This window comes from Lepisma saccharinum, chromosome 5 (assembly GCF_977018435.1).
Source record: "Lepisma saccharinum chromosome 5, izLepSacc3.1, whole genome shotgun sequence".
Taxonomy (NCBI): domain Eukaryota; kingdom Metazoa; phylum Arthropoda; class Insecta; order Zygentoma; family Lepismatidae; genus Lepisma; species Lepisma saccharinum.
Genome location: NC_139233.1, coordinates 3787880 through 3812632, shown reverse-complemented (window position 1 = coordinate 3812632; position 24753 = coordinate 3787880). Strand labels below are relative to the sequence as shown.

General features: G+C 37.4%; 1 protein-coding gene across 8 annotated transcripts in view; it reads left to right on the top strand.

Annotated features, from left to right (window-relative positions):
* The window catches only part of Larp4B (La-related protein 4B), a 226881-nt gene that overhangs the window by 173139 nt on the left and 28989 nt on the right, over window positions 1-24753 (top strand). For 6 of the 8 annotated variants that reach the window (XM_083121999.1, XM_083122003.1, XM_083121997.1 and 3 more), the window contains 2 exons: window positions 337-693; window positions 16737-16994. In XM_083121999.1, coding sequence (XP_082978125.1) covers window positions 337-693; window positions 16737-16994 — 615 coding nt within the window. The remainder of the gene's footprint in view (window positions 1-336; window positions 694-16736; window positions 16995-24753) is intronic. The other 2 variants (XM_083122004.1, XM_083122001.1) reach the window with 1 other exon arrangement.

Here is a 24753-nt window from a genome sequence, read left to right as displayed (position 1 = left end):
AGGTTTTTGTTAATTTACATTTCACGAAATAGCCGAAATAGGTGGCAGCACTTCAGTTTGGGTATTTCTTTATTGAGACATGAGTGCCATTTGTTTTTCTGGGCTCCACACTGAAACTTTGCATTTTTTGTTAGGGGTTTCTTAAAAAAAAAAAAAAAAATGCCATCCTTTATGTAATGGTCCTCTATGTTCATTTATGTTTTCTGGTGTTTCAAGATGGCAAATTACACACATACATTAAATCTTCACTGTAAATATGTGGCCCTAATTACTGATTGTCTCATATAATGCATGTTCTTAGCATTCTGTTTTTATCATACTTCATATTCTTTCCAGAAATAAACGAAATCAATCCAGTAGCGAACGTGGAAGTGTTTCAGAAAGTGCCACTCCTGTGAGGCAATCGAACTCTCATCTAAGTTTGACTTCAAGTTCTATAGGTGGTACGGTTAGTACTAGTAGTGTTTCTAAAGCATCTAGCTCAAAAGTTCAAACAACAGATGTCAACAATCATTCCAAGAACCAAGAAAGTAGTGCACAGTCTGTTCCTAGTCAGTCGTCGTCAGGCCTTCCGTTGAGGTCTCAACCAACGGCATCAGACGAAGATGCTTCAACGGCCCATACTTCCAATAGCTCGTTGTCAGCTGCATCGAGACAACAGACGCAATCTAGCAAAGAGCCAATGCCTCCAAGGTAGGTGAAGTGTAATTTTTTCTTAAATTTATCAAATGTACGAGGGGTGCTTCATATTGATTTACACTTTATTTTTTTTTTTACACCCCGACAGAATAGTTATGATATGACCAACTCCTCAATATAGTCTTTCTTCACATCTATACTTGCTCCAGCAGTGTGGCAACTTCTCCTGGAACCACTTTGTTGGAGTGTGCTATGCCCACGTCTGGACAACTGCTTGCAGGTCCTTGACGTCTGCGAAAGGATGTCCGTGCAGAGGTTTATTTAAAGAACTGAAAAGGTGGTAATCAGAAGGGGCCAAGTCAGGAGAACAATGTGTGGGTGTTTTAGCACCTGGAACCCTATAGCAACGATGGCGGTAGTTGTCTCCAGAGTCGAGTGAGGTTAAGGTCGCACATTGTTATGCTGCGGGAGCACACATTACGCACATTTCCATGGCCTCTTCTTGAATTGTGTGGCGCAAGTGCCGAAGGGTTCTCATATATGCCGTGCTGTCCACGGTGGTCTCTGATTCCAGCCAGTTCATCTGAATGCCATCCTTGGCCCAAAACCCCATAGCCAGTTGTTTGCCTGCGGACGATGCTGTCAGGAACTTCTTCTGCAGGAGCTCCTTTATGCTTCCACTGCAAGGATTAGGCTTTGGTCTCAGATTCATTGTAACGGAGCCCAGTTTCGTCATCGGTCACAAGTTTGGACATACAGTCTTCGTGACAGTGCATGCTGTGGTTACACCCTCCTTCCACAGAAACCACGTCTTCCAGCGCTGTCCCTGCTGATCGCTGTCTGTGCTGTCCTCGCACGTACCGATAGCGAAGGGTGGACCGTGGATAGTGGGAAATTCAAAAGTGTAAATCAATATGGAACGCCCCTTGTAATTTCTGGAATTTGCTGTACAATTATTTGTACCTGTTCCCATACGCATAACTTGGGAGGAGCAAGGGGGGAACTTGCCCCCCCCCCCCATGCAGGTTTATTAAAATTACAAGTTAATGGTACTTTTGTTAACTTCTTAGGTCCTGAGAAGCAAACTAATGTAATTTTAGTGATTTTGCAAATTTAATCATTATTTAGAAATTAATGTAAAGTTTTTGATTCATCTCTAAAGTTAGCCCCATGTTTCATTGTCCCCCTAAGTTGTTTCCCAAGTTACGCCCATGCCTGTTCCCACAACAATTAACAGTATATTAAGAATCTTTCAAAGACCAAAAGAAAATGCTTTTTTATTGCTCAATTCACTGTTACATGCAAGTAACTTGTTTTTTATACAATGTGTCAGGCATTTATTTGTAATTTAAACAGTGTTACATATGTAACAATATGAACAGTTTATCAAAAACATAGACTGGAACAATTAAGTCTTTTCAATAGGGTTTTGATATGTTTGCTATCATTTGTGTGTACTCAATCTCTGTTTGCTTCTAATGACAGTAAATTGGAAGAAAATTGTACGCAAGATTTATTAAAGGAGATGAACTGATATAAAAAATTTTCCTTGCATTAAATGAACTATTCATTTTCCTTCATCAACGTACATAACCAGGTCATTGAATGGGTTTCGTTTTGAAAAAGACCTTCATATTTAGACATTTAATTGACAAAACTAGGGCACTTGAATTATGTTTAAAACATAATACAGTCAACTCTCGATTCAACGACCTTTCACAGTTCCCGGGAAAAGGGTCGTTATTTCGAAGGGGTCGTTATTTGAATTTGCACCAATTTTCAGCTTGAAGGGAGCTCAAACGGACACAAAGATGCCTAAGAGATGGTAACATCATTTATCCTGGTAGTTATACAACCTGTTATGCACAGGATGCGTGTTCTGAGAAGGAAAATAGAACATGAAAAAGTTTTCACAAAAGAGAATTTAAAATAATGTTACTTTGTTTCAATTGTGCACAGTCGTTGCTTTTCCAGGAAATTCTTACATTTCTAGTTCATGAGAAACCAGTTTCCACTGAGACCTATGGAAAGGAAAACAATCTCTCGCTTATTGCAAGCGAAACTCGAAGAATCTTGACACCAGTCAGACTGGTGCCAGCAAAAGTCGGGAGATAATCGGGCAGAATGAATGTTGGATTTTATATGGGTTTACTGGAGCATTGTCTGTTACAAGATTAACTGGTAAGATTAGATCTCTCGGGAGAAACAACACAACCTCTCTAGGTACCAGACAAAAAAAATAAAGGCAGGGCTGTAATTTTCGTTCTGGTTCGGCTGTGTAAAATACATCGTAAAAAAAAAGTCACTTTTCTTTGCTTCAACCAACTTCATTCACCCTCCTTCCCCATTCAAGGGAGCAGTCCAAACACCTTCCTTGACTTGCATTGTAATCCAGCGTGAAAAAGGAAATGCGCAACTTGCGATCTATTTTCACCCAATGCGTATTGTAGGACAGGTCATTAAACAACGTGCCAGTTGATAATCATTCGGGTTTGGAATTGAATTTCACTTTAAACTCTATATTTAGTCCCGATTAGCCCATCAGCATAAAATGAACTGAAAACAAGCTTTATGAAACGCCCGCATTTTCACATATCAAAATGGTAGATGTTATTTACTCGCACCTTAATGGATGATTTAATGTTGGATTTAGGAGTATTCTCGATGTCAAACACCCACCCCTCCAAACGGTCTCAGCGACCATTCCTACATTGAACACTTTTTTTTTTTTCCTCCATGAATGGTTCTGAAGAAAAGTAAATTTACCTTTTGCTTATCAGAAGGCGCAGGACATGAAGTTATTTTAACTCTTGTTTTGCTTTCTGGAGATCGAATTTTGTTATCGTCAAATCAAAACAGCTTTGCGAGATTCAAAACAATAACTTTTTCCTTCGCGCGCACTCATCGCTGTTATCAGCAAGCAAGAGCTTTGCACACGCTAGACAAAACACTGGCGCCAGCTGCATCGTTAAAACAAGGAGACCGGCTGGAAGTTCGAGCAACAGGTGGCGGAAGAGAAAAGTCCCAGCATTTTAAAGATAACGCAACTGTCGAAGACCGAACTTTTAACAGCAGTGTAAAGAAGAAAGAAATGACCCTTGCTTTACGTTTTTACCACGCAACAGACAATAATACGGGCAATATTTCCTATGCAGACAACAGCATTAAAAAAAATATATAATAAATAAATTTTAAAAAACAACTGATTCTGCAATTATCAACATTGCCGTGCACACCAGTGGCGGAGAATGAGCTGGGGAAAGGGTAGAGGGTCACCTTTTTTTTACTTGTTCTATGGTTCTTGTTCGTTTTCAAGAATATATCCAGAACTGGTTACCCCATTTTAGACGTCAAAGGAAAGGAAGAGGGTGGGTCCTTTTCCACCCTCGCCTGTAATCAGCCCGCATCAGCAAGAAAATCGTGGCTGAAACAATCTGCATCGCCCCCCCCCCCCCCCCCCACGTTTGCTGACAGAAAAAGATGGAGAAGTCAGTCAGCCAACGGAACACTTTTTTGGCAGATATTACGACATCGACACAATTAGGAAAACGTATGAAGTGGGAAACGGGAGTTATGATGCACGTAAGAGCGAAGTAAACTTTTGTGGAAACCTGGATGACAACGCATTAAGCGGGTTGACGATTTTTAGTTCACCTATGTGGTTTTGATTATCTCTAACAGTTTCGCTTTTTTATGAAGTGTTGCAGGGAACAAAGAACACGTTTTGAATGAAAGCGGTTACCGGAAGTTGTCGGCTACAAGGCCGAGAGTTGCTCACTCACGGGAACCTGCTGAACTCTAGGTCAGAGCTGGACAGATGGGCCAGACTTCCAGGCGCACACACATATGTATTTTCGAACATTCCTGCGATCTTATCTCTCAAGGTGGTGTATTTATCGATGAAAGAGCTTGACCTGCCATACACATTGGCAAAGACTGCAAGTCCAGCAGTCATTTCGGGCTGCTCCCACACTTCCCCGCGAGTTTTCAGCAGTTCTTAGGACAAGGAAACAAGTAAAGTCGATTTAAAATAACATCCAAGCACATTCGATCTTCTCTTCTCGCGTATCCAAGAGCAAGCGTGACAAAACAAGCCTGGCGCGTTGGGTAGCGACAGTCGGGTGCGGGGTAACATTGGTGCACTTGAGGGAGGGGAGGGCAGAGGTCAAGTGCTATTGGATATCACTCAAGCATGGTGTGGTGGTGTCTATTTTTAGTTCAGACCTAATTGTGAGCGGTAGAGCGATCCTAAAAGGGAATGAGTGGAGGAAAAAACAATGCATTTTTCGGCTGATTTCCTTCAATTTTTCAACTTTTTTTTTCAAATTTTTCTATCTTTTTCTAAATTTTTCACGGTTCCCAGGAAAAGGGTCGTTACTTCGAGAGGGTCGTTATACCCGGGGTCGTAGAATCGAGAGTTGACTGTATTGTCATTCCATACCATAATTAACTTGATGCTTCTCCCTTTTTGAAAACCAGCGCCGAATGACATGGGTACCTGGGGGGTAAAGGTGGTCAGGGGCGTGATGCTGATCACATCACCCCCACTCATGACCGGATCAAGAAAGTGTGGGGCGTTACCCCCACACCCCCTATACGCCTTCATGGCATGGTGCTAAGCACAGGGGAGAACTTTACCTTTTTTATTTCATACTTCAAGTGTTCAAAATCTACATTCATATTTTTTTGAGACTTGCGTTTACATCTGACAACCATTTTCAATTAGTCACGTGTGCTGATTTTATGAAAATCGCTGTAACTTTTCTTCTACAATTTTAAATGTAATGATTCAAAAACAATTTTATTCGGAAGTAAAATGTTATTTTATTTTATTACCATTTTTGCTCCCAGGTTAGTAGTTTGCATGTAGTTCAATGAATTTAATAGACATTTCTCATCTTTTGGGGCACAAAATAACCATGAAGGAAACCAAACACCTTAACCATATTTCTTAATTTGCTGTATGGTGTCAGGTAAGTCAAAAGATTGTAAAACATGTCCGGTGCCTGTGTCCCTTTATAAAGAGAAAAAAAATAGAAAACGGAACAAATCTGAAATTTGCACCAGTCTCAAGGCTCAACATTATAATAATAAAATTTGGTGAAAGTGTTTTCAGAATAAGAAAGATATTTAATATTAAATATAACCAGAAAATAGCCCCTGTACAATACAAAATTAAAAAAAGCATGTGAAATAGGGAAATGAAGAAATTGCAAGATAAAACTGTTATAAATACATAAAAAAATCTTATTAAATATGTATATTAAGTTTTAAGCTATGTATTATATGTAGATACAGGGTGAGTCAAAAGTCTGTTGCAGACATGTGTAGAATATAATATTGTTAGCTGAGGATCAATATTATTATTTTCAGCTTTCCAGATATCTAAACTATTAATATACTGAATATTCAGATGAGATAACGTTGAGTCCAGATTTAGCCATCTGGTAATTTCCTGTATTACTATATAAGTGGAAACCCCACTGCATTACTAATACAGTCCCAACATGTATAACTGTATAGAAATTGTACAAATATCAATGAAGTACATTGGAGCCTCAATTTAAAATTTTTCAAACCACAGTGAGAAAGTTGTGGGAAAGTATAAAATTAGTTAACATACATATTGAATATATAACGCTGGAAAATGTAAAATCAGGGAATATGAATCGGGCTTCCACTGTCCATGATTTCTGCAACATAAGGCTACAGCCATTGTCTTGAACATACCTTTTTCTTTTATGGTGTGGTGAGGTAAACACCATATAAATATTGCGTGGAAAATTTTTTGTGCTTTCATGTTGCTCGTCTTATTGTTGCAACTAATTTAGAAGGTCAAATGCCGTCATTATCATAGGTTGTGGCATTTGGAATGCTGGTGGTATTGCATGTCTGCATCGATATCGTGAACGTTGAACCCCCAATTGTACTTTCCTGGATTTTTATATTTACTTACCTCATAACTTGACTGTGTTGTCCTAACAGAGCTGGATTTGCCATCCTAAAGAGTTGCTGTCCCAATTTTTGGTGAATGTTTTGTGGATTGTGTGTATAGGCCGGTCAGCAGCCCTGTTATTCATATTTACTAATATCTGTATATACTGCTTCAATTTCCTTCTTATGGTAGCTAAATCTAGTGAAAATGCATCGATTGAACGAATGAATTCCAAAAATTTTAGTTTGTGAGTAGTAACTTTAAGAATTATGGTGAAGCATCCACCTTCCCTCTACCATGCTTGACAGCAGAGTTTGTGTATTACAGTAGAACCTCAGTTTTAAGTTTTTGAGGTGACCAGGCTGAAAAAACTTAAAATGTGGGAGAATGTAAATTCGAGGAAAATTTTATAACATTTTGCTGTATTGGATCCATAAAGATTGAATGTAAAATCAGGGTTCCACTGTATATTCTATTTAAAATAATATTCTAAGTAATCATTGCATGTATCAAATTTAATTGCAAACACATAACTTACGATTATTTTATTCTTTTTTGTCTGCATATATACATATTAGTTCTTTTGTTGATTTTCTACTCCCTGTCTCACTACTCACCAAAGTTTTTGAAACTTAGTCCTGGTGTGAGCATGATTGTTTCATTGTGAGTTATCCCCAATTATTTTTAATCTAATCATCATTCATTGTGATTAGCTTACACAGCAGAAAGAGTCGAAGGAAAAATTAAATCTACTACTGTACTCTGAGAAGAGAGTGAAGCATCCATACCTCCCGTGAGATTCAGAGTAACATCCCCACTATCTCTCTTCTGCATGTATGTATGTTCGTTGTTTGCAACTCATTAATATACCCAATACATGTACAATCAAGAGGTACCAGACACTGATTGTGAAGTGTGTCATGAATTTGACTGATGCTCTTACCTATACCAACAATTCAAAGTTCAGAGTGATTATAAATGAATACATAAGCTGGCCCCCGTGATGGAGTGATTAGCACATCGTGCTACGATGCCATGGGGTCCCTGGTTCGAATCCCACCCTGGACATAGATGTTTGTGACTGTCAATTCATCATATCATCACTCATTCCTATCTTCGTAAAAGCAAAGTAAAATAAAGCAAATCAATCAAATGAATACATGAAGTTAGGGCTGTGCGATATCGAAGTTTGATATCAATTGAATATCGATATATCGAAAATACCGATATCAACGATCCAGACAATACCTGCACATCTATATCTTTCAGCTTGAAGTGTCGTCCCTATCCTCTTCAGAAGCTGTTGAAACTGCATCAAAAAGAAAAATGTTATTACAAAATAGTTTGTGCTGTCACACTCCATATATGATGTACATCAAGGTGAGACCAAAAAGGAGACAATCATTTGCAACTTCAGACAGAGTCTTTGCCAAGTAAAGTATTGTCTCGAATCGTATCGATATCATCCCTATACTTGGGGACACAAGGGTAACCAGCAAGTTCTATAAAGTAGCAACCTTGTTATTTTTATTGGTGGTTGCATGTATTTGCTTTCCATGTTAATCAGAGGGAATCTCTCATCATTAACCTCCCAAGTTCTGTCTCCGCGTGGTGAACGCATTACTTGCTATCTTAACATCCTTGTGTTTGACTTTACTTGTACGTAAGGAATGAAACACCATCATACGTCGAAAATATCGATACCAACATATCGAATATCAACATCGATATTTTAAAAATATCGACTCTATATTGAAATATCGCACAGCCCTAATACAAGTGTGTTCCTTTAAAATGTTCAATCAGAAAATCCATCTCTCACCACATTGTTGCAAATAACTAAATTTGCATTTTTCATCATTTGCAAGATAGTGGACTGAAAATGCCAGTTGACATGTTTGCAGGCTCAAATTACCTGCCCACATGGGAGATTAAATTTCAGCCAATGCTATTCAGGTGAAGTTGTCATTAGGCCAAATTTTTTATTTCTCTTGCCAGTTAGTACCCTAGAGTGAAATATGTGGATCCTTGATTAATTGTAAAACTTCTCACCTTTCAACAATTAATTTGGTATGGATGTTTAATTTTTATGAATTTAAAGCTAGTGGATCCTGTCTTCAGTTGTGGCTCCTGTATTTAATCTTCTTATTCTTGATTAATGTTTGCAAGATCTGAGAAACGTCAGTATTTTTAGACTTTCCATTGTGTGCTGTTTTGTGTGTGTGTTTCAAAATAACCAGAGACGATTAAGAACAAAATAAAAAGTACAAAACCGATCCAAATGTTCAGAATTGTAAATATGACCCCAGCCCATGCACATCTCAAATGTGTGAATTTTTTCTTTATGCTGCATACTCACAATACTTGCACAATTTAACCACTATTGTTATCTTTGCTTCAGATAGTCACAAATCACTGATTAAGCATGCAAATTGTGTAAACAAATGAATAGAATTAATGAATATTATGTTGTATAACTAACTAAATCTTAACCTTACGATATAGCACAATCTACTAGCATGCAGTGTTAATTTGACATTGTGCATTGTCTAGTGCTTTTAGCTGTACTTATTCTAACACTGTTTAATTCTTGAGCACGAGGGGACATTAACATAACCTTTTGTGGGATTATTTCTTCTCTTTTTATGTTAAGTAATGCAGACACAATAGAAATATTGTTAAAAGTGAGATATGGTGGGTGAAATACAAAAAAGATTGTTTATTGCATGGTCTTCCACCTCCAGATGGTTGTTGTTGATAATGTTACAGATTAAACCATTATCATTGTTTATTTTTTTTAGAGAATTTAAAGTCTAAATGTGTATATGAAACTAACGTTGATAGCAAGGCAGGCATTTGCTAGAAAGCTGCTGTTAATTGAAATGTGATATCTGCTGGCATCTCTTTTAATTTACGCAATCCAGTTTATTGGAAGTCATGTCCTGAATAATATGTCCTCATTTTAATGATTTGAAACTAATGGTTGTGATATACCAGCTCTTGGGTGTGTGTGTGGTCTGGTAATGCAAAAGCTTTCCTTTAGAATAATTTAGTTTTCTTAGTAGCTGCATGCTCACAGAGGAATTTATTCATCAGCGTGCAAGAATTTCATGAAGTGTCAGAACTATAGCTGTTAAACAATTGTGAAGGACAATTTTTATTTTCTGTTTCTCGGCTGGCTTTATTCTCATTTCATTAGTGATGGGTATATGGCATCGTGGAGGCAGGAGACTTGATATCTTTGCAATTTGGGTGAGAGGAAAGGGGTTACCACTACCAGCATCTGGTGGGTCATGACTAGAGTGCGGATCAATATGTACTAAAAAAGTGGAAAATATGCATGCATCTATGCACTAAAAACAAGTAAAATATGCACTCAAATATGCAAATTATGCACTAAAGGAAAAATATAGGCACAAAAAAAATCCTCGAAATACATTTATTTTTGAAAGTACTACACACACATAGTGACCATTGAAGTTAAAGACGAAGTAACAACAGCTTCCATGTCAAGTAAGGTTGCAAAATCTTGTATTAAATTGAATTGACTATTTCCAGTTGTTAAACACAATATAACGAAAATCGTTAAGTAGTTTTGAATTTATGTAAATTGCAGTGCACTACAACTTATTGTTACGGGCTGCTAATTTAATAAATTAACTAATTAACTCAACTGAGCTGAGCTTAGCAACGCAACAACGAAGAATCGCTCGCCTCACCTGCTGGGCGAATTAAACATTACATGAAATATAATACAGTCGGATTTACCGAGAATAAACCTAGGAGGATTTGATTTTAAATACCTGAAATGACGTTACGTAATACTACGGTGTTTCTGAATATACACATATATTAAAGCACAGATAAATACACATTACATCTTGCCCTCTTTCACTCGATCTCACATTCATACTCTCATTCCATGGCATATGGCGACAATATGACAATTACAAAGGTTAGATTAATTACTACTTTGACCATACTCTTGCTATGTCTTGGCTACATTGCCTATTACAATTTATCGTTTAGGATTTTAAGTATAAAGTGAATAATTGTTCCTTGTGCGAACCCCTTCTATCTTTTCTGAATGTACAGATATAATTCAATGAGCTATTGTTTGCTGTTAACATAAACTCTGATCTAAAACATTGATTACTTCCGCCGGAATACCGATGTCTAGGGATGCCATAGCACTGATTTAAGTTATGCAATGATTTGATTTACGCAGATTCGCGGTAGATAGGCGTCATCTCTCTCACACACGCACATGGTTGGATCTTACCTTCGCTGCATTCCCTCTGACCTGGGTTGGGTGAAAGTGGTCCTACAGTTTTGGAAGGCCTCCACACTCCATTGTTGCACCTCGCGGTTATTCTGGTTGGCGAAAGTGGATCAGTCGGCAGCTCCATCTGGCATCATCGGATCCTGGCTTCACTCGTTCACTTCGCAGGGACGTCCAGCGTGGGGCACGTACACTGTCGACTCCATACAACAACTTGTGCAATAATAGGTCAGTTCTTCGCGGTCACTCGGAAGTACAGATAAGTGGCTTGGGCGATGAGACGAACATACGCGATGAGCCATTCGCGGTTTGACATGGATATCAAATGTTATTAACTTTTACTACTTAGGACGTTGTTTCGGACGATTGACACAGGTGGACGTGTCTGGCGTTATGCTCACATAACCACTCGTATGTGCACGGATGCGTAGACTGCGAGGGGGAGAACGACCCCCTGGTTCTATTCTGCTCTACTCCATGGCTCTGAAACACTCACTCGAGGAAAACAAATCCAGACCACGGGTCTGATTGTGGCTCGCAGCCAGGTCGCGCGTAGCTCACACTCCGGTGGCGATTGTAGGCAAAACTGTGTCTCGCTATTCCAAATCATCCCTTTTATTCCAGATTTGAACGTAGTGATGCTCTACCCTCTATGATCAGGTGCTTGTTTATTGTTTCGGGTGCTTTGACCATTGTCTTCCTATCCTGGTCAATACTCACTCCGGTCCTTAACCTCTGGTAGCAGCCCCTCGCGCAGAGATTAGGCTAACTTCCTCTATTGTATTCGACACGTTCAGAGCGGCCAACTCCGTAGGATTCCGTTTCCCATTCAATACAGCGATGAATCTTTAATAATTCATAACTCCCGTATTTCTGTTCTGATAAGGCTCAAATCTTGGAATCAGTACTTTCAAGATGTGGTCTTCCGCTGGTTAAAATCTCATCCAATTCGGTCCATTGGTTTAGAAGTTGCATTTTTCTTTCTATTCCCATAAGAATGCATGTAAATCCGAATTCGGGCAAAAAACGGTGGTTGAGCAAGCTAGTGCTGGCTAAGACAGTTCGCTAGACACCTGTATTCGCGACGGATATTAATATTACCAATTGCAATTAATTCCTACTAACGGGCAATTAGATTAATTACTTGTCACTCAATATTTGACCGTTATATTATCTCTCTAAATTGGTTATAGTGATTTTTTTCCGTTTATCAGCTAGTATATCCTTGTATGAAGAAAAGGTGCGCTCCACACTACAACTTGTCACTGGACAATATTTCAATGCAGCTATGTCCTCTGGCGTGAGATCTTGTAATAGTTCTGTTAATTCACCTTGTAGCACAGCTTTCACTCTCCTATAATCCATTATTTCAGTAAAACAATCTTCGATGATTTTTCCTTCGGCATCTTCACACAATGCAAACTACACTAATTCAACGGAGTACAGACTGTTTACGAGCAAAAATCTCCGTTGCCTTATATAGCCCAAGGACGAAGGCCGGGGAGGGGATGCACGTGTTATCTGTGTCATTGCCAGGTATGCGCGAGGGAAGGGGGGGGGGACTGCAGCGCATAAACAGGGTTTTCGAACACCTGTGCTTGAGAATTTTACTCTCAGAAACACTCCACAGACGAAACATTAACCAAGTAAACAAATATATTTAAAAAAAAAACTATCATTTAATGATTTTTTCACGTAATATGCATTTGTATGCGCTTACGCAGTAAATATGCACGAACACCTTAAATATGCATTTATATGCACTTTAAAACCCCCCTACTTCGGTTCGGAATCCTCTGAAACAACTTTAGAACCCGGTTGCATATTAATTAGAGGACCGGAATAAAATATGCAAATATGCAAAATCCACACTCTAGTCATGACATTGTAAGAGACCCAGTACATTTAAAAATTCGTAACAAAGAAATTGCAAGGGTCAAACCATTCCAAAGCCCCCACAAAAAGCAAAACTGCACAACCAATCACCTTGCACTTCAGCACTGCCAACTGATTACAGCTTATTTTTAAAGTTCCTTCCAGATAAATTCTTAAAACAAATTTAAATTGGAATGAATGTATGAGGTAAAGGAGTGCCAACAGAGAAATCTAAAATACTCCAAACCATTGGAATTTTATTTAAATAAACTAGATAGTAAGATTTCTGGTTCAAAGAAAACTTTTTATAATTACCTAACAACAAATCTTTAATAAAATGACATATCTGCAGACACACCCAAAAATGTTAACTAGTTTGTTCATTCTAATTTTTTTATAACAATAATCTGAGCAAGAAAAACATTCTGGTGTGTTTCGATTTTATTGAAGATTTGTTGTGTTGAGGTCACGTTAGCACCTGCCAGGAAAGTAGTTCTTATAAAATTCCTCTCTATTTGAACATTCGAGTGATTTCTGATGTGGTTTGGTTTGTGTAGATCTGTGATAGAAAATAGCCGTAACAGTGAACTATCACAGACATCTAGACAGCAGTGAAATCAAACCACCCAAAAAAATTCTAAATCGATGTAATTTCTCAAAATTGGAAATACCTGAGCAGTGTTTGAAATGAGGATTTTTTTTAAAATGACATTGCTGTCACAGTTCTATTGCAGCCTTGATGACCCAAAATTCCCTAAAACAGCATTTTTTTTCCTTCCATGTTGCTTGTATAAATCAGTATTCCCTCACACGTCAGCCATTTCTCACAGACTATGCGGATTGCACGTACACGTAGCACCAATCACTTTAATTATACCAAGGGTTACCAGACGTCCAGTTTTTCCCAGACATGTCCTACATTTTGAGTGTCGCATAATATTAATTAGGAAAGTAGGTAACAGAAGAAAATCATGCAAGTTACAAGTCTATGGACTGCGCCTCCAAACTCAATGGTGAAATTTATTTTGATTCAGTCATAGCCAAAAAAGATAAAAGTTCGTCCTGCTATTAATCATATGGATAAACTGAAGCACTTAATGAACAAAGTTTTGGGACAACTTTATGATAACGTCAGTTCAATCCCTGAGCAGAATTTCTTGCCTTAGGGGTTTATACAGATGGAACAAGGTGTTGCCATTATTATTCAATATAATTTGATTGTAAAGCAGGGGTATAGAGAACAAAGTTATGCAGGGTGTCTGCCAGTCAAGAAAGTCATGGTAGTCAAGAAAAAGTAAAGAAATCAACAAATAGGTGAAGAAGTCAATAAAAAGGCAATAAATTATTCTTGTGGTCAAGAATTTTTGCTATCATAATGACTGATTGGTTGATTTAGTTTATTTTACATCACTTTTTTCTGTCCCTTTGGTGAATCGCGAAGATGAGAATGAATGGTGGTAAGATAAGATGGATGAAGGGTCAGTCACAAACATAAAGGGACAACCGACACAAGCTCCACGTAAGATTATACTGGTTTGAGTCCAGACGCCAAAGCCTCGCTTGTCTTCCAAACACAGTTCAGGATTTATTAATACGATATAGCAGATCTAATTCTCTTCTTAAATTCAGCTTCAGTTTTCATCTTAACTGGCCCTTTGGTAGAGGTTTTGATTAAATAAATATTTTTCTTAATTACTAATCTCCAACTTTACCTAAGCAGGGGTCGAATAAATAAACGTTAAGAAAGATTGAAAAAGGTCTAGAAAAGTCCAGAAAAAGTCAAGAATTCTGGATGTGTTATTTTGGTAGACACCCTGTTATTGAACTAAATACTACCCAAGATGAAACTTCTTGAACCGTTTTAAATTACGGTAATTGCTGAATATTTGTTTGCCATTACAGGTCATAATTCAAATCTTCGGAGAGTACTTTTATTACCATCAGCACAACAGACTCACGAGAGAAATTATTTTTTAATAAACTCTGTAAAATGTTTGTTTTTTGTTTGGTACTGGTCCCTATAATTTCAAAAAGTTTGACTGTCCACTCTAACATAAATATAGTTTGAGTAAACCTGAAATTTCGATAAAAATTGTCTCCTCTGAGAAGTACGACTTAAATCATGTAGTAAGAGGTGTTTAGTATGATTGCAAGTTTTGAAATTTTGCATTTAAACATACATTAAGAATTCATTTTTTTAAACTGAAAAGTGTTACTTTTCAACTACTTTCTAAGGTGCTCTATAGAAATATGTATTATTTATTGAGAATGTTTTGTGTCGTACATTTTGACTGAATGTCCTACATTTCCTCTACAGCGATCTGGTAATCCTAATTATACCTCCCCAGTGCACTATTTTGGAGAATAAATGACACTTGGAGTTCGTATCTAACTTTTAAATTAATTAGTAGGGCGAAAAAGTTCTAAATATTTCCTAGAGTTCAGTAATAGAACTAAATAAATATCCTAAAGTTGGTCAGTTTTGGTTCACTGTAGAATGCTGATGGGTGGGTGTACCTTAAAGAAGGGAGATGTGAATTGCACTATGCTTTCTTCCATGGTGATATTGGTCTTGAGTTATGGTAAAGCCTTGCACACAATGGCATTTTAAGGATTTTCGAAGAGGGAGGGGGGTTAAATATCCTTTTTAGTAGTCTGCCATCTTTTCCTGCCTTTGATTTTTTTTTTTTTTTTGGCCCAATGAGGGTTATGACCACCAACCCCCCTTGGGCACTTCACTGCCTGTACATTACACTGTATCATTAGAAGCATGCATATTTATTTTTTAATGAAAACATGTAATCTGAAATAACACGTGTTAATTTTTCATATTTTTGAAAGGTGCGGGGTGCATTTTGCTACCATTTTTTGTCACAAAATGATGTGAAATGTAAGGTTTATTTACAGACGAGGTGAGAATTACCCTGTGAGTTATGCAAATCAAATCAAAATGGACCCCTTTACACAGGAATAAACTTTTAATACTCTGATAACTATATAAATGTGCTTTGTTCATTTTATGTAATAATTATAATTTTTAAATCAAATATAGGTTTTTATTTGCCATTTTTTAATACCGAAATTCCATTTTATATACAACTTTTGATCCCAAAATATGCCAAGTATTTGTACTGAAATCTTGATATTTTTTCCACCATAAATGGGGTTCTATGTATCATCAGTCTCAAACTCACATTTGCATGGTCAGCTGCATTGGACATGAAGTTTTTAGTTTGTGATTTTAGCTGTTTGTAAGGTAAAATTGTGGTCCTTTTCCCTGCATGCTTCAAATGTTTTTGGCACTTAACCATTTTAACGTAATTTCTCTGGACTCTGCACAGAGAGCTTTCATAGTCGTTGGAACAGTTCCAAGTTTCACTCGTGGCTGAATGGATACCAATGTACTGACTAACATCAATTGTATCTGAAAGAATCAATTCAGATTTAATCACTTTTCCTAGAATCAAAATATCCTGAGAACTATGCAAAAAATGTGCAATTTACATTGTGGCAAAAGTGAATTTGAGTATTTTAAAGTAGGAATTTGGGTACATTGATATGGCTTAGTTTTAATATGGTACTCATAGCTATTCTCAACAATTTTAAATTGCTACATTGCTATCCAGGAAGCCATAACATCATATATATATTTTAAATTCTTGAAGTAGTCATTTTGCTTATCATATTTGATGCAGCTCAGTGTTATTAAACCCATTATTCTTCGTTGAAAAGTTACAGATGTAAATACAATCTGCAATATGTTTGTATATCTTGCTATATTCAAAATATCTGCATTAAATGTTGTGTTTTTTTGGTAGCACAATTCTGAGCTATGTATAGCAAGATATGCCACCCACTTACATTTTGTGGAGTTGTCTTTTCTGAGTGGTTTATAAGTTTAACTTTGCTTAAAAAACATGGGAGCGGTTGCTAGGTGTTTGGTTGTCAACCACTTTGTAGTTGTGTGCATTCCAACTGAGTACAATGGCATAATTTGATCATCAGGACGAGACACCGTAGGCGAAGAAAAGAAGAGGAGATAGGCGGTAGTCGGCCATCGACTGCAATGGGGCAGGCTGGGAAACCAGCGTCCAGCCCCCAGCCTGCGAATAGAGAAGCTGGCACAGGAGGAGTGGGGGTTGCCAAAGCAGGGGCTCAATTTGATTTGGAGGCCACTGCGTTCCCTCCGTTGCCTGGATTGGAAGGTGGTGAAGTGAGAAATGGCCAAGAAGAGTCCACGGACAATTCTCACTGGGAAAACAGGTGTGTTGCAGACGTAGTGTGTTGTTAGTGGTCCAGCATGTGTGGTGGTTGCTTTTCCCCCCCTCAGTTTCTTGTTTTTTGCATTGGTGTTAGTGCAGCTCCATGTTAGAGGTTTTACTCCTGTGCATATTTTTTTCTTTGCAGAAATATTACTCGTTTGTTACTGTTTGAGTGTGGTTATTCAGCTGAATGTGACATGCTGAAGCCATTTTGTGTTGTGAAATTATTTTTGGTTGTGCTATGAATGCTATAGAGCTGTGTTCACTGGTATGCTGGTCGCAGTTTATTGACCACATTAAAAATTGTTGTTAGTGTGCATCAGAATTGGCCAACAAAATTTGTGTGGTTGTAGGTTCTACTACTTAAACAACTCTTCGTTTATAAATATTATCTCTGTATCACTTTGTTTTGGTATGAATCATGGTCGAGACACATTTGTATCCCAGATCCAACTTCAAAATGTAGATCCAGTTATCAAAATCTCTAATGATGACAGAGTGTAGTGCAGAAATGTCAGTGAAAAGAAATTTAATGCTTTCTAAATTTTTTAATTTTATTACTCCAATTCAAGAACTAAGTTGAGTTTTTTACTCAGATTCAACAAGTAAGTTGAGTTTTATTACTCTGATGGAACAAGTAAGTTGAGTTTTATTACTCTGATGCAACAAGTAAGTTGAGTTTTATTACTCTGACTCAACAAGTAAGTTGAGTTTTATTACTCTGATTCAACAAGTAAGTTGAGTTTTATTACTCTGATTCAACAAGTAAGTTGAGTTTTATTACTCCGATTCAACAAGTAAGTTGAGTTTTATTACTCCGGTTCAACAAGTAAGTTGAGTTTTATTACTCCGATTCAACAAGTAAGTTGAGTTTTATTACTCAGATTCAACAAGTAAGTTGAGTTTTATTACTCCGATTCAACAAGTAAGTTGAGTTTTATTACTCCGATTCAACAACTAAGTTGAGTTTTATTACTCCGATTCAACAACTAAGTTGAGTTTTATTACTCAGATTCAACAAGTAAGTTGAGTTTTATTACTCCGATTCAACAAGTAAGTTGAGTTTTATTACTCCCATGCAACAAGTAAGTTGAGTTTTATTACTCCCAATTCAACAAGTAAGATTAGAGTTATTAGGCCAATTCAACAAGTGCTTAGTTTAAGACTACATTGTTGCCTGAACACATCTTAGGATACCTCTAGTGTCCATTGTTAAAACAGATAAGCTCAACCTCACAGTGTCTAGCCAGTTAACTACTTTTTCCCCCCTAACCTGAAGCATGTAAATCTAATAAATATTAAGTTTTCTGCAAATCTGTCATTTGTTTTTGTAGACTGCTCATTCTGTTGAAATGCCTACTTTCTGGTTGCTATGAGAACCTATTGCTACCTGCAAAATCAGAGCCACCAAAGGAGCAACATTTTTCATTCCTAGGCTTGTTTACATTTGGACTACAATATACCTAATCCTTCACATAACCCCCCCCCCCACACACACACACACACGTGCAAACACACGTACACGGACACACACACACACGCACACACGGGGGGGGGGGGGGAAGAGGCAGTAGCAGTGATAGATAGCTAGAGTGCATTGACTGATATGGGGATCTGGAAAAGTAAAGGAAATCATGACACATGAGTAAGAAAAAATTAGGAAAATACGAGTAAAAGAGTTTAGAAAAACTTGGAATAAGAAAGTTCAGAGAAATCAGCTTTCATTTTTAAAAAAAGGAAGTTATGGGAAACCAATTTCAGGAGTTTAAAATGTCAGGAAAACCAACTTACATTGGTAAAAAACAAGAAAGTGTCTGGGAAACTAACTAACATGGTGTAAAAAAAATCTGGAAAACCAGTTTATATGGGAAAAAGAAAGGTCAGGAAAATTAACTTGTATAGGTAAAAAGGGCAGGGAAACCAACTTAAGTGGTTTTTTTTGTCGCAAATGTTGCTGATATGGAGGTGCAAGAAGTGATGTACAAAGCCTGAATAAATAGCTCCTGCTTGGAATAGAAGGTTGTAAAAAAAAGGTTTATCTTTTTAGTTTGCTGCATCTTTAACGTAATACAATCATGATAGATATAAAAGATGTTACTGCGTGCATTCAGTATTTGCAGCAAAATCACTGGAAGATAGATTTTAAACATTTTTCTTCAGAAAACTGCATGGCGACAAACTAAATCACCATCATTCATCCTCGTAGTCATAATTATCGGTAACAGAAAAACTATGCAAAATAAACAACTTGAAGTTCGGGTACATTTTTAAAAGGTTTTAGTGCCTATATCCATCACATCACAGCATGAAACATCTTGTCTGAGCTTTTTAATTAACCAATAATCTATTGATTAAAAGTGGTAGGTGTTTATATTATCTATTTGCAGTTCTGTTGCCATAGGCATACACAGGCTACTTTATTTGGGTGTGCCGTAAGGGGAATTTCAATTGCCTGGTATATGAGGATGACATTTTTACATTACGAGGTTTGGTCAAAAAGTAACAGACTTTTATTTAAAAAAGAATTGTGTATTCAGATATCACAGTCTTATATTAATATCTTTCAAAGTAGTCCCCTTGGGCTGCCACACACTTCTCCCACTGTTGGAAGCAGCGCTGGAACGTCTCTTTTGGGATTTTGCGCAGCTGGTCCGTTGCATTTTGCATGATGTCTTTCTGGACTGAAATCTGTTTCCTTTCACGGGCATTTTCAGCTAGGGAAAAGCCAGAAATAACATGGAGCAATGTCGGAAGAGTAGAGAGCCTGACGAAGCACAGGGTGCTGTGTTTGACCAGGAAAGTCTGCATCTCCAAGCAGAGTTTCTTTTACTCAATCGTTAACAGTTTCGCTGAGATTCTCCTGAGGCCCAAATCATTAGTCAAACTGGAATGAACGGATCCAATGCTGATGCTCACCTCGTCTGAAAGTTCTCTGATTGTGATTCGACGATCCTGGATCACCAGGTTCCTCACTTGATCAATGACGATCTCATTTCTGGATGTTGAGGGCCTACCAGAATGTGCTTCACTCTCCACTGACGTGCTCATTGCTTCATCCCCGAAGGCCTGTCGAATCTTGCGAATTGACATTCTCCAAGCTTGACAAAATTTAATGCAATAGCGTTGTTAAAGTTTTTCAGACAAATATTTTCAAGAATGATATTCCGATGACACTTACACCTCCTCACTCATCAGCGGTCTGCAGGCGACTGACTGCTTCTGCAGGCTTTAGGAGCACCTACATACATGCATCAAATCATGCCTCCCTAACTACATTTGTTTACACCAAAAAAAAATTAAGGTCTGATACTTTTTGAACAAACCTCGTATAGTCTCCGATTATTTGTTATTTGCTAAAAGCACAGATTTTCCTATCATTGTGACAATATTTATATTATTTAAATAATGAAAAACAATTGAAAACCAACTGTAACAAATGTTATAATACAAGACTATATCTCTACAGGTAATAACGGTCTTTCCACAATTTCTAATGCGCATTACTTTATAAAATACAATATTGTACCTGGCCACTTGATAGTTAATACTCAGTGAAATTTATAATGTGAAAAACATTTTCTTTACTTCAAGGCTACTGATCATATAGTAAACCATATCATATTGTTTTTGGTGGGGAGAGCAGGGCATCTCAAATGAATTGAAATAGCTTACTTTTTAAACACTATTATTTTCTGTACTTACATGAAATTTAGGAATTTCGGACTTCCGCATTGCACAATTTAAAGGTAAAATCCTATTAATTTTGAATACCCTCCGTCTTCATTTTCTAAGGGTACATACTTTTAATTGTGCAATGCGGAAGTGCGAAATTCCTAAGTTTGATGTAAGTACAGTAATTTTAAACTTAAGTTTACTGCATCCATCATGAACTATTATTTTAATGGTAGTTTCTGAGTTTTTATATTTTTTGTGGGCACATTATGGAGTGCCCAAGCACCTCTCGTGCGCATGCTCATGTCTGTTGTATACAACAGTTTATAATATGGTCACTGATTTATGAACTTTTTCATTAGAGAAGTGTCATTTGGTAAAGATAAAAAAATTATGAACTCGGATGTACAGGACTGAACACACAATGAGGAAGCAGGGAAATATATTGTAATACAATTATAAACATGTAATGGGGTAGTATCAAAATATTTTACTTTAGAAGTTCCAATTTTTTTCTTCTGATTGTCAGAGGATGTAAAACATACACATTGCACTTCCAGTGAGCCTCTTTAAAAGGAAAAAGAGTTTAGCAAAATATACTTTGATAACAATGATTTGGTATCTGCCTTGTTTGTGCATTGTTGCATGTCTTTGCTAACAATATTTGTGTTGCTGATATGTGGAGAGGTTTGTTCTGTTCCTAAAGTGCAACACTCCAATTATAGTGCATGCAGCTTCATTCAACAGACCAATATCAAATTGAACTATGCGAATTGCATGTCTTGTTTCATCTGCTCGACTGTAGCCACCCGTAACCTTGTTCTGTGAAAGTAAATTGTTCCCGATTCATTTAACATAATTATATTGTGCATGATTAAGGTTTCATACCTTGCATGTGCTAGCAACCCAGCTTCCCTCTTAACTCCCACTAGAATGAAATTATTTGTGTACTGTGGTTGTATAATTCCTGTTGAGCACTAATTTTGTAAGTGTCTCAAAATAGAAAATCCATCTGAAAAATATTTTATTAATGTGGCATGAAAAATGTCGATTTGAACTATTGTTCAGTGAATTTTGTTCTATTTTTATCTAGGTCTGTTACGAATATTGCCTTTGATCTGGTGGTATAGCATTCCCCCTTGATTGTTGATTTTATTCAGTGGCCAGCCTATGTTATCTACCTTTGAAACACATTGAAAGGGTTATCCAATGTACGATGTTCTGAACTCCGTGATTATAGATGAAGCTGTAATGCTGCCACAGTTCTATTCTGAATGTGTTTTTAGTGTGGTAAATTTGTTTTTTGCCCTTGTTAATTATGGAAATGTTTGACGTGTTAAGACCCAAGTACTGACTCAGACATGACGTGACAAATGACAGCAGGTTGTAGTTTTGTTTTGCGGGGGGAGAAAGGACTGGTTGAGTTTATTTACTTTTAAAGTGGATGGAAATAAATCCTAAGAGATGTAGCAGTTGTGTACCACAAAAGATTTTAATTCTTTAAGCATTCCTGGCGGCGAATATTAGAAAGGTTTTCTCGGGCAAACCACCAGGTGATTTCCGGATAGGCTTTCGAGAGCTAACATCACTCATCTTCAGGGATTAAAGTGCAGAGGTATGTCAGGGTGAAGTTAAATGTATTTGGTGTGGAAGTGGTCCAGTGTAGGTGACGCTTAGCGATAGTCGACTGGGAGTGCGGACGTCGTCGACTCCCAGTCAACTATTGCTAAACGTCACCTACACTGGACCCCTCCCACACCAAATACATATACTGTATTTACTCATGTATAATGCGCACTTTTTTCCAAAATTTTTGCTCCCAAAAACTGTGGTGCGTACTATGCACGGAATAATTCAGATAACAGACATTCCATGATTTTGGGACACTTCCATTAATTTTTCATGTTTACGCAACCCTATCATGTTATATATCGTTGTAAAGCTTAAATCCTGCAGTTTCTGAATATGACTAACAGTATTCCATTCAAGATAATGACACTAATGTGAAATGCGGTTGAAATAAGTTCATCACAAAATGAAGGAATGTTCTGATTTCTATGGTGCTTTGGATGAAAGAAAACTCAAGGAAATAGAAAACAAGAATTAAAATGTTTTGCTGGCCAAATAATAATATATATATGGAGTGTGTAAATTCCTTAATGGAAGAAATCTTGTGCTGCTAACTGATAGTTTGAAGGTTCTGAATGTGCCTTGTATAAATGTTACATTAGTCACGGAAGAAGGATATATTTTGAAGTTTTTAGAAAAAATAAAGAAGGAATTAGAGAAAACCATGTATAAAAGGTTAAAGGCCATTTCACACTATTTTTCACTTTGTAATGTTCTGTGACACCAAGAAAAGCAGTGCCACTCTGGCGAAATTTCAGCATGCACGGTCAGTCACATGGGATGCATATCAGCAGTATTTGTTGGGTGAGAAGTAATAGAAAATAACTTCCTGAGCACTGAAAATCCATAACATAATTTTGATCTTGCTTTCTACTATTACAGAATAAATAAGATTGTTAAAGTGTAAAGCTTTGGGATGCTAAACATAGTGGCGGGAGAAGTGGAGGTGGCATGTGTTGAGGAGACTTATTGTTTACATATTCTCCTCTTGGTCCACATAGCAAGAGGTGACTCATTTAATAGGTATGATGTTATTGACTCTTGATCAGCATAGCAACAGCTTTACGACCTACAACTAAGAAAGCCATTTCTTGAAACTGTATTGTACTGCGCATTATATTCGAAATATAATTTTTTGTAACTTTTACCCATCAAAAACCAGGGTGCGCATTATACACGCATGCACACTATACACGCGTAGATACAGTAACTTCACCCTGACACATCTCTGCACTTCAATCCCTGAAGATGAGTGACGTTAGCTCAGAAGGCTATCCCGAAATCGTGTGGTTGATTGCCCAAGAAAACCTCTTCAGAAAAGATTTTGTTTTTGTCCTGTGAATGTTATTTCATATGTACAGCGATCGGCATAAGTAAGTTTACCGAAAATGCAAACTACGTTACTGTTTATATTTAGATAGAAATATAAATTACCTGTTACAGCTACTGCTCAAAATGAACGCCATTGTTATGCACTTCTTACCTTTTTGATACCGATTTGCAGATGCTGTTACAAAATTGTTGCATGAATATTTGTGAAAAATGAAATATGAGTTCTTTCAAGTGTTTCAAATCTTGCTGTAATTCGTTCTTTTCTGTAGAAAGGTTTCTTTTCATCTTGATGCGACCAAATTTCAAAATAGTTAGTCTGTACAATCAATCACCACACTAGTCTGTACAAACAATCACCACACACACACACACACACACACCACCAATATTACTAGGAACAACTTGCGACACCTAACTCTGCAAGAAATAGGGCGAGACAGGTCGTTGCTAGTGGGGGGGGGGGGCATCATAGAATGAAGGGGATTGTGAAGGTGTAGTGGTAAACTGACTGATGCCAACCTCTGTGTATAAACAGAGAATATCCCCACCCCTTCTTTCTCTGTCTCAAATAGCACAATTGCTTTGGAGAGAGATGTTATAGTCATGTGCTGTTGCCCCACTCATCTTTTAACAAGTGCCACTTTACCACAAACTGATTGCGCCTGGGTGTCCACTTTTCTCTTGAGTCTAATGAATGATTTTGATACAGACAGCCCATAGAAGAAAGAATTTGGTTTGAGTGGCACCCAAGTGACGAAGGGCAGGTGCAGTATTTTGAATCACTTCCAGTGTGAAAGGCCACATTTGTTACAAAGCTTGTGGATACCAGGTGACACGTTACTTGTCACCTTGGTGTGAAACCTTCCTTCTGGCCTCAGTGTGCCACGAAGTCAGAGGTCTCAGTTTCAAGCCCTGGCATCAGGCATGGATGTATCCTTGTGTTTGTTCCTTGATCATGGTTATGGTTAAACCAAAAGGATTGAAAAGTGATGAAAAAATGCCAGGAATATTGATTCCGTACTGGGAGAGGGTGAGATAATGATGTGATGTGCTCTTAAATACCGTTTATTATACTCTTGCAATAAACTTTTGCTTTGTTAGCTTGCTACTCCATGCTGAGAATAGTT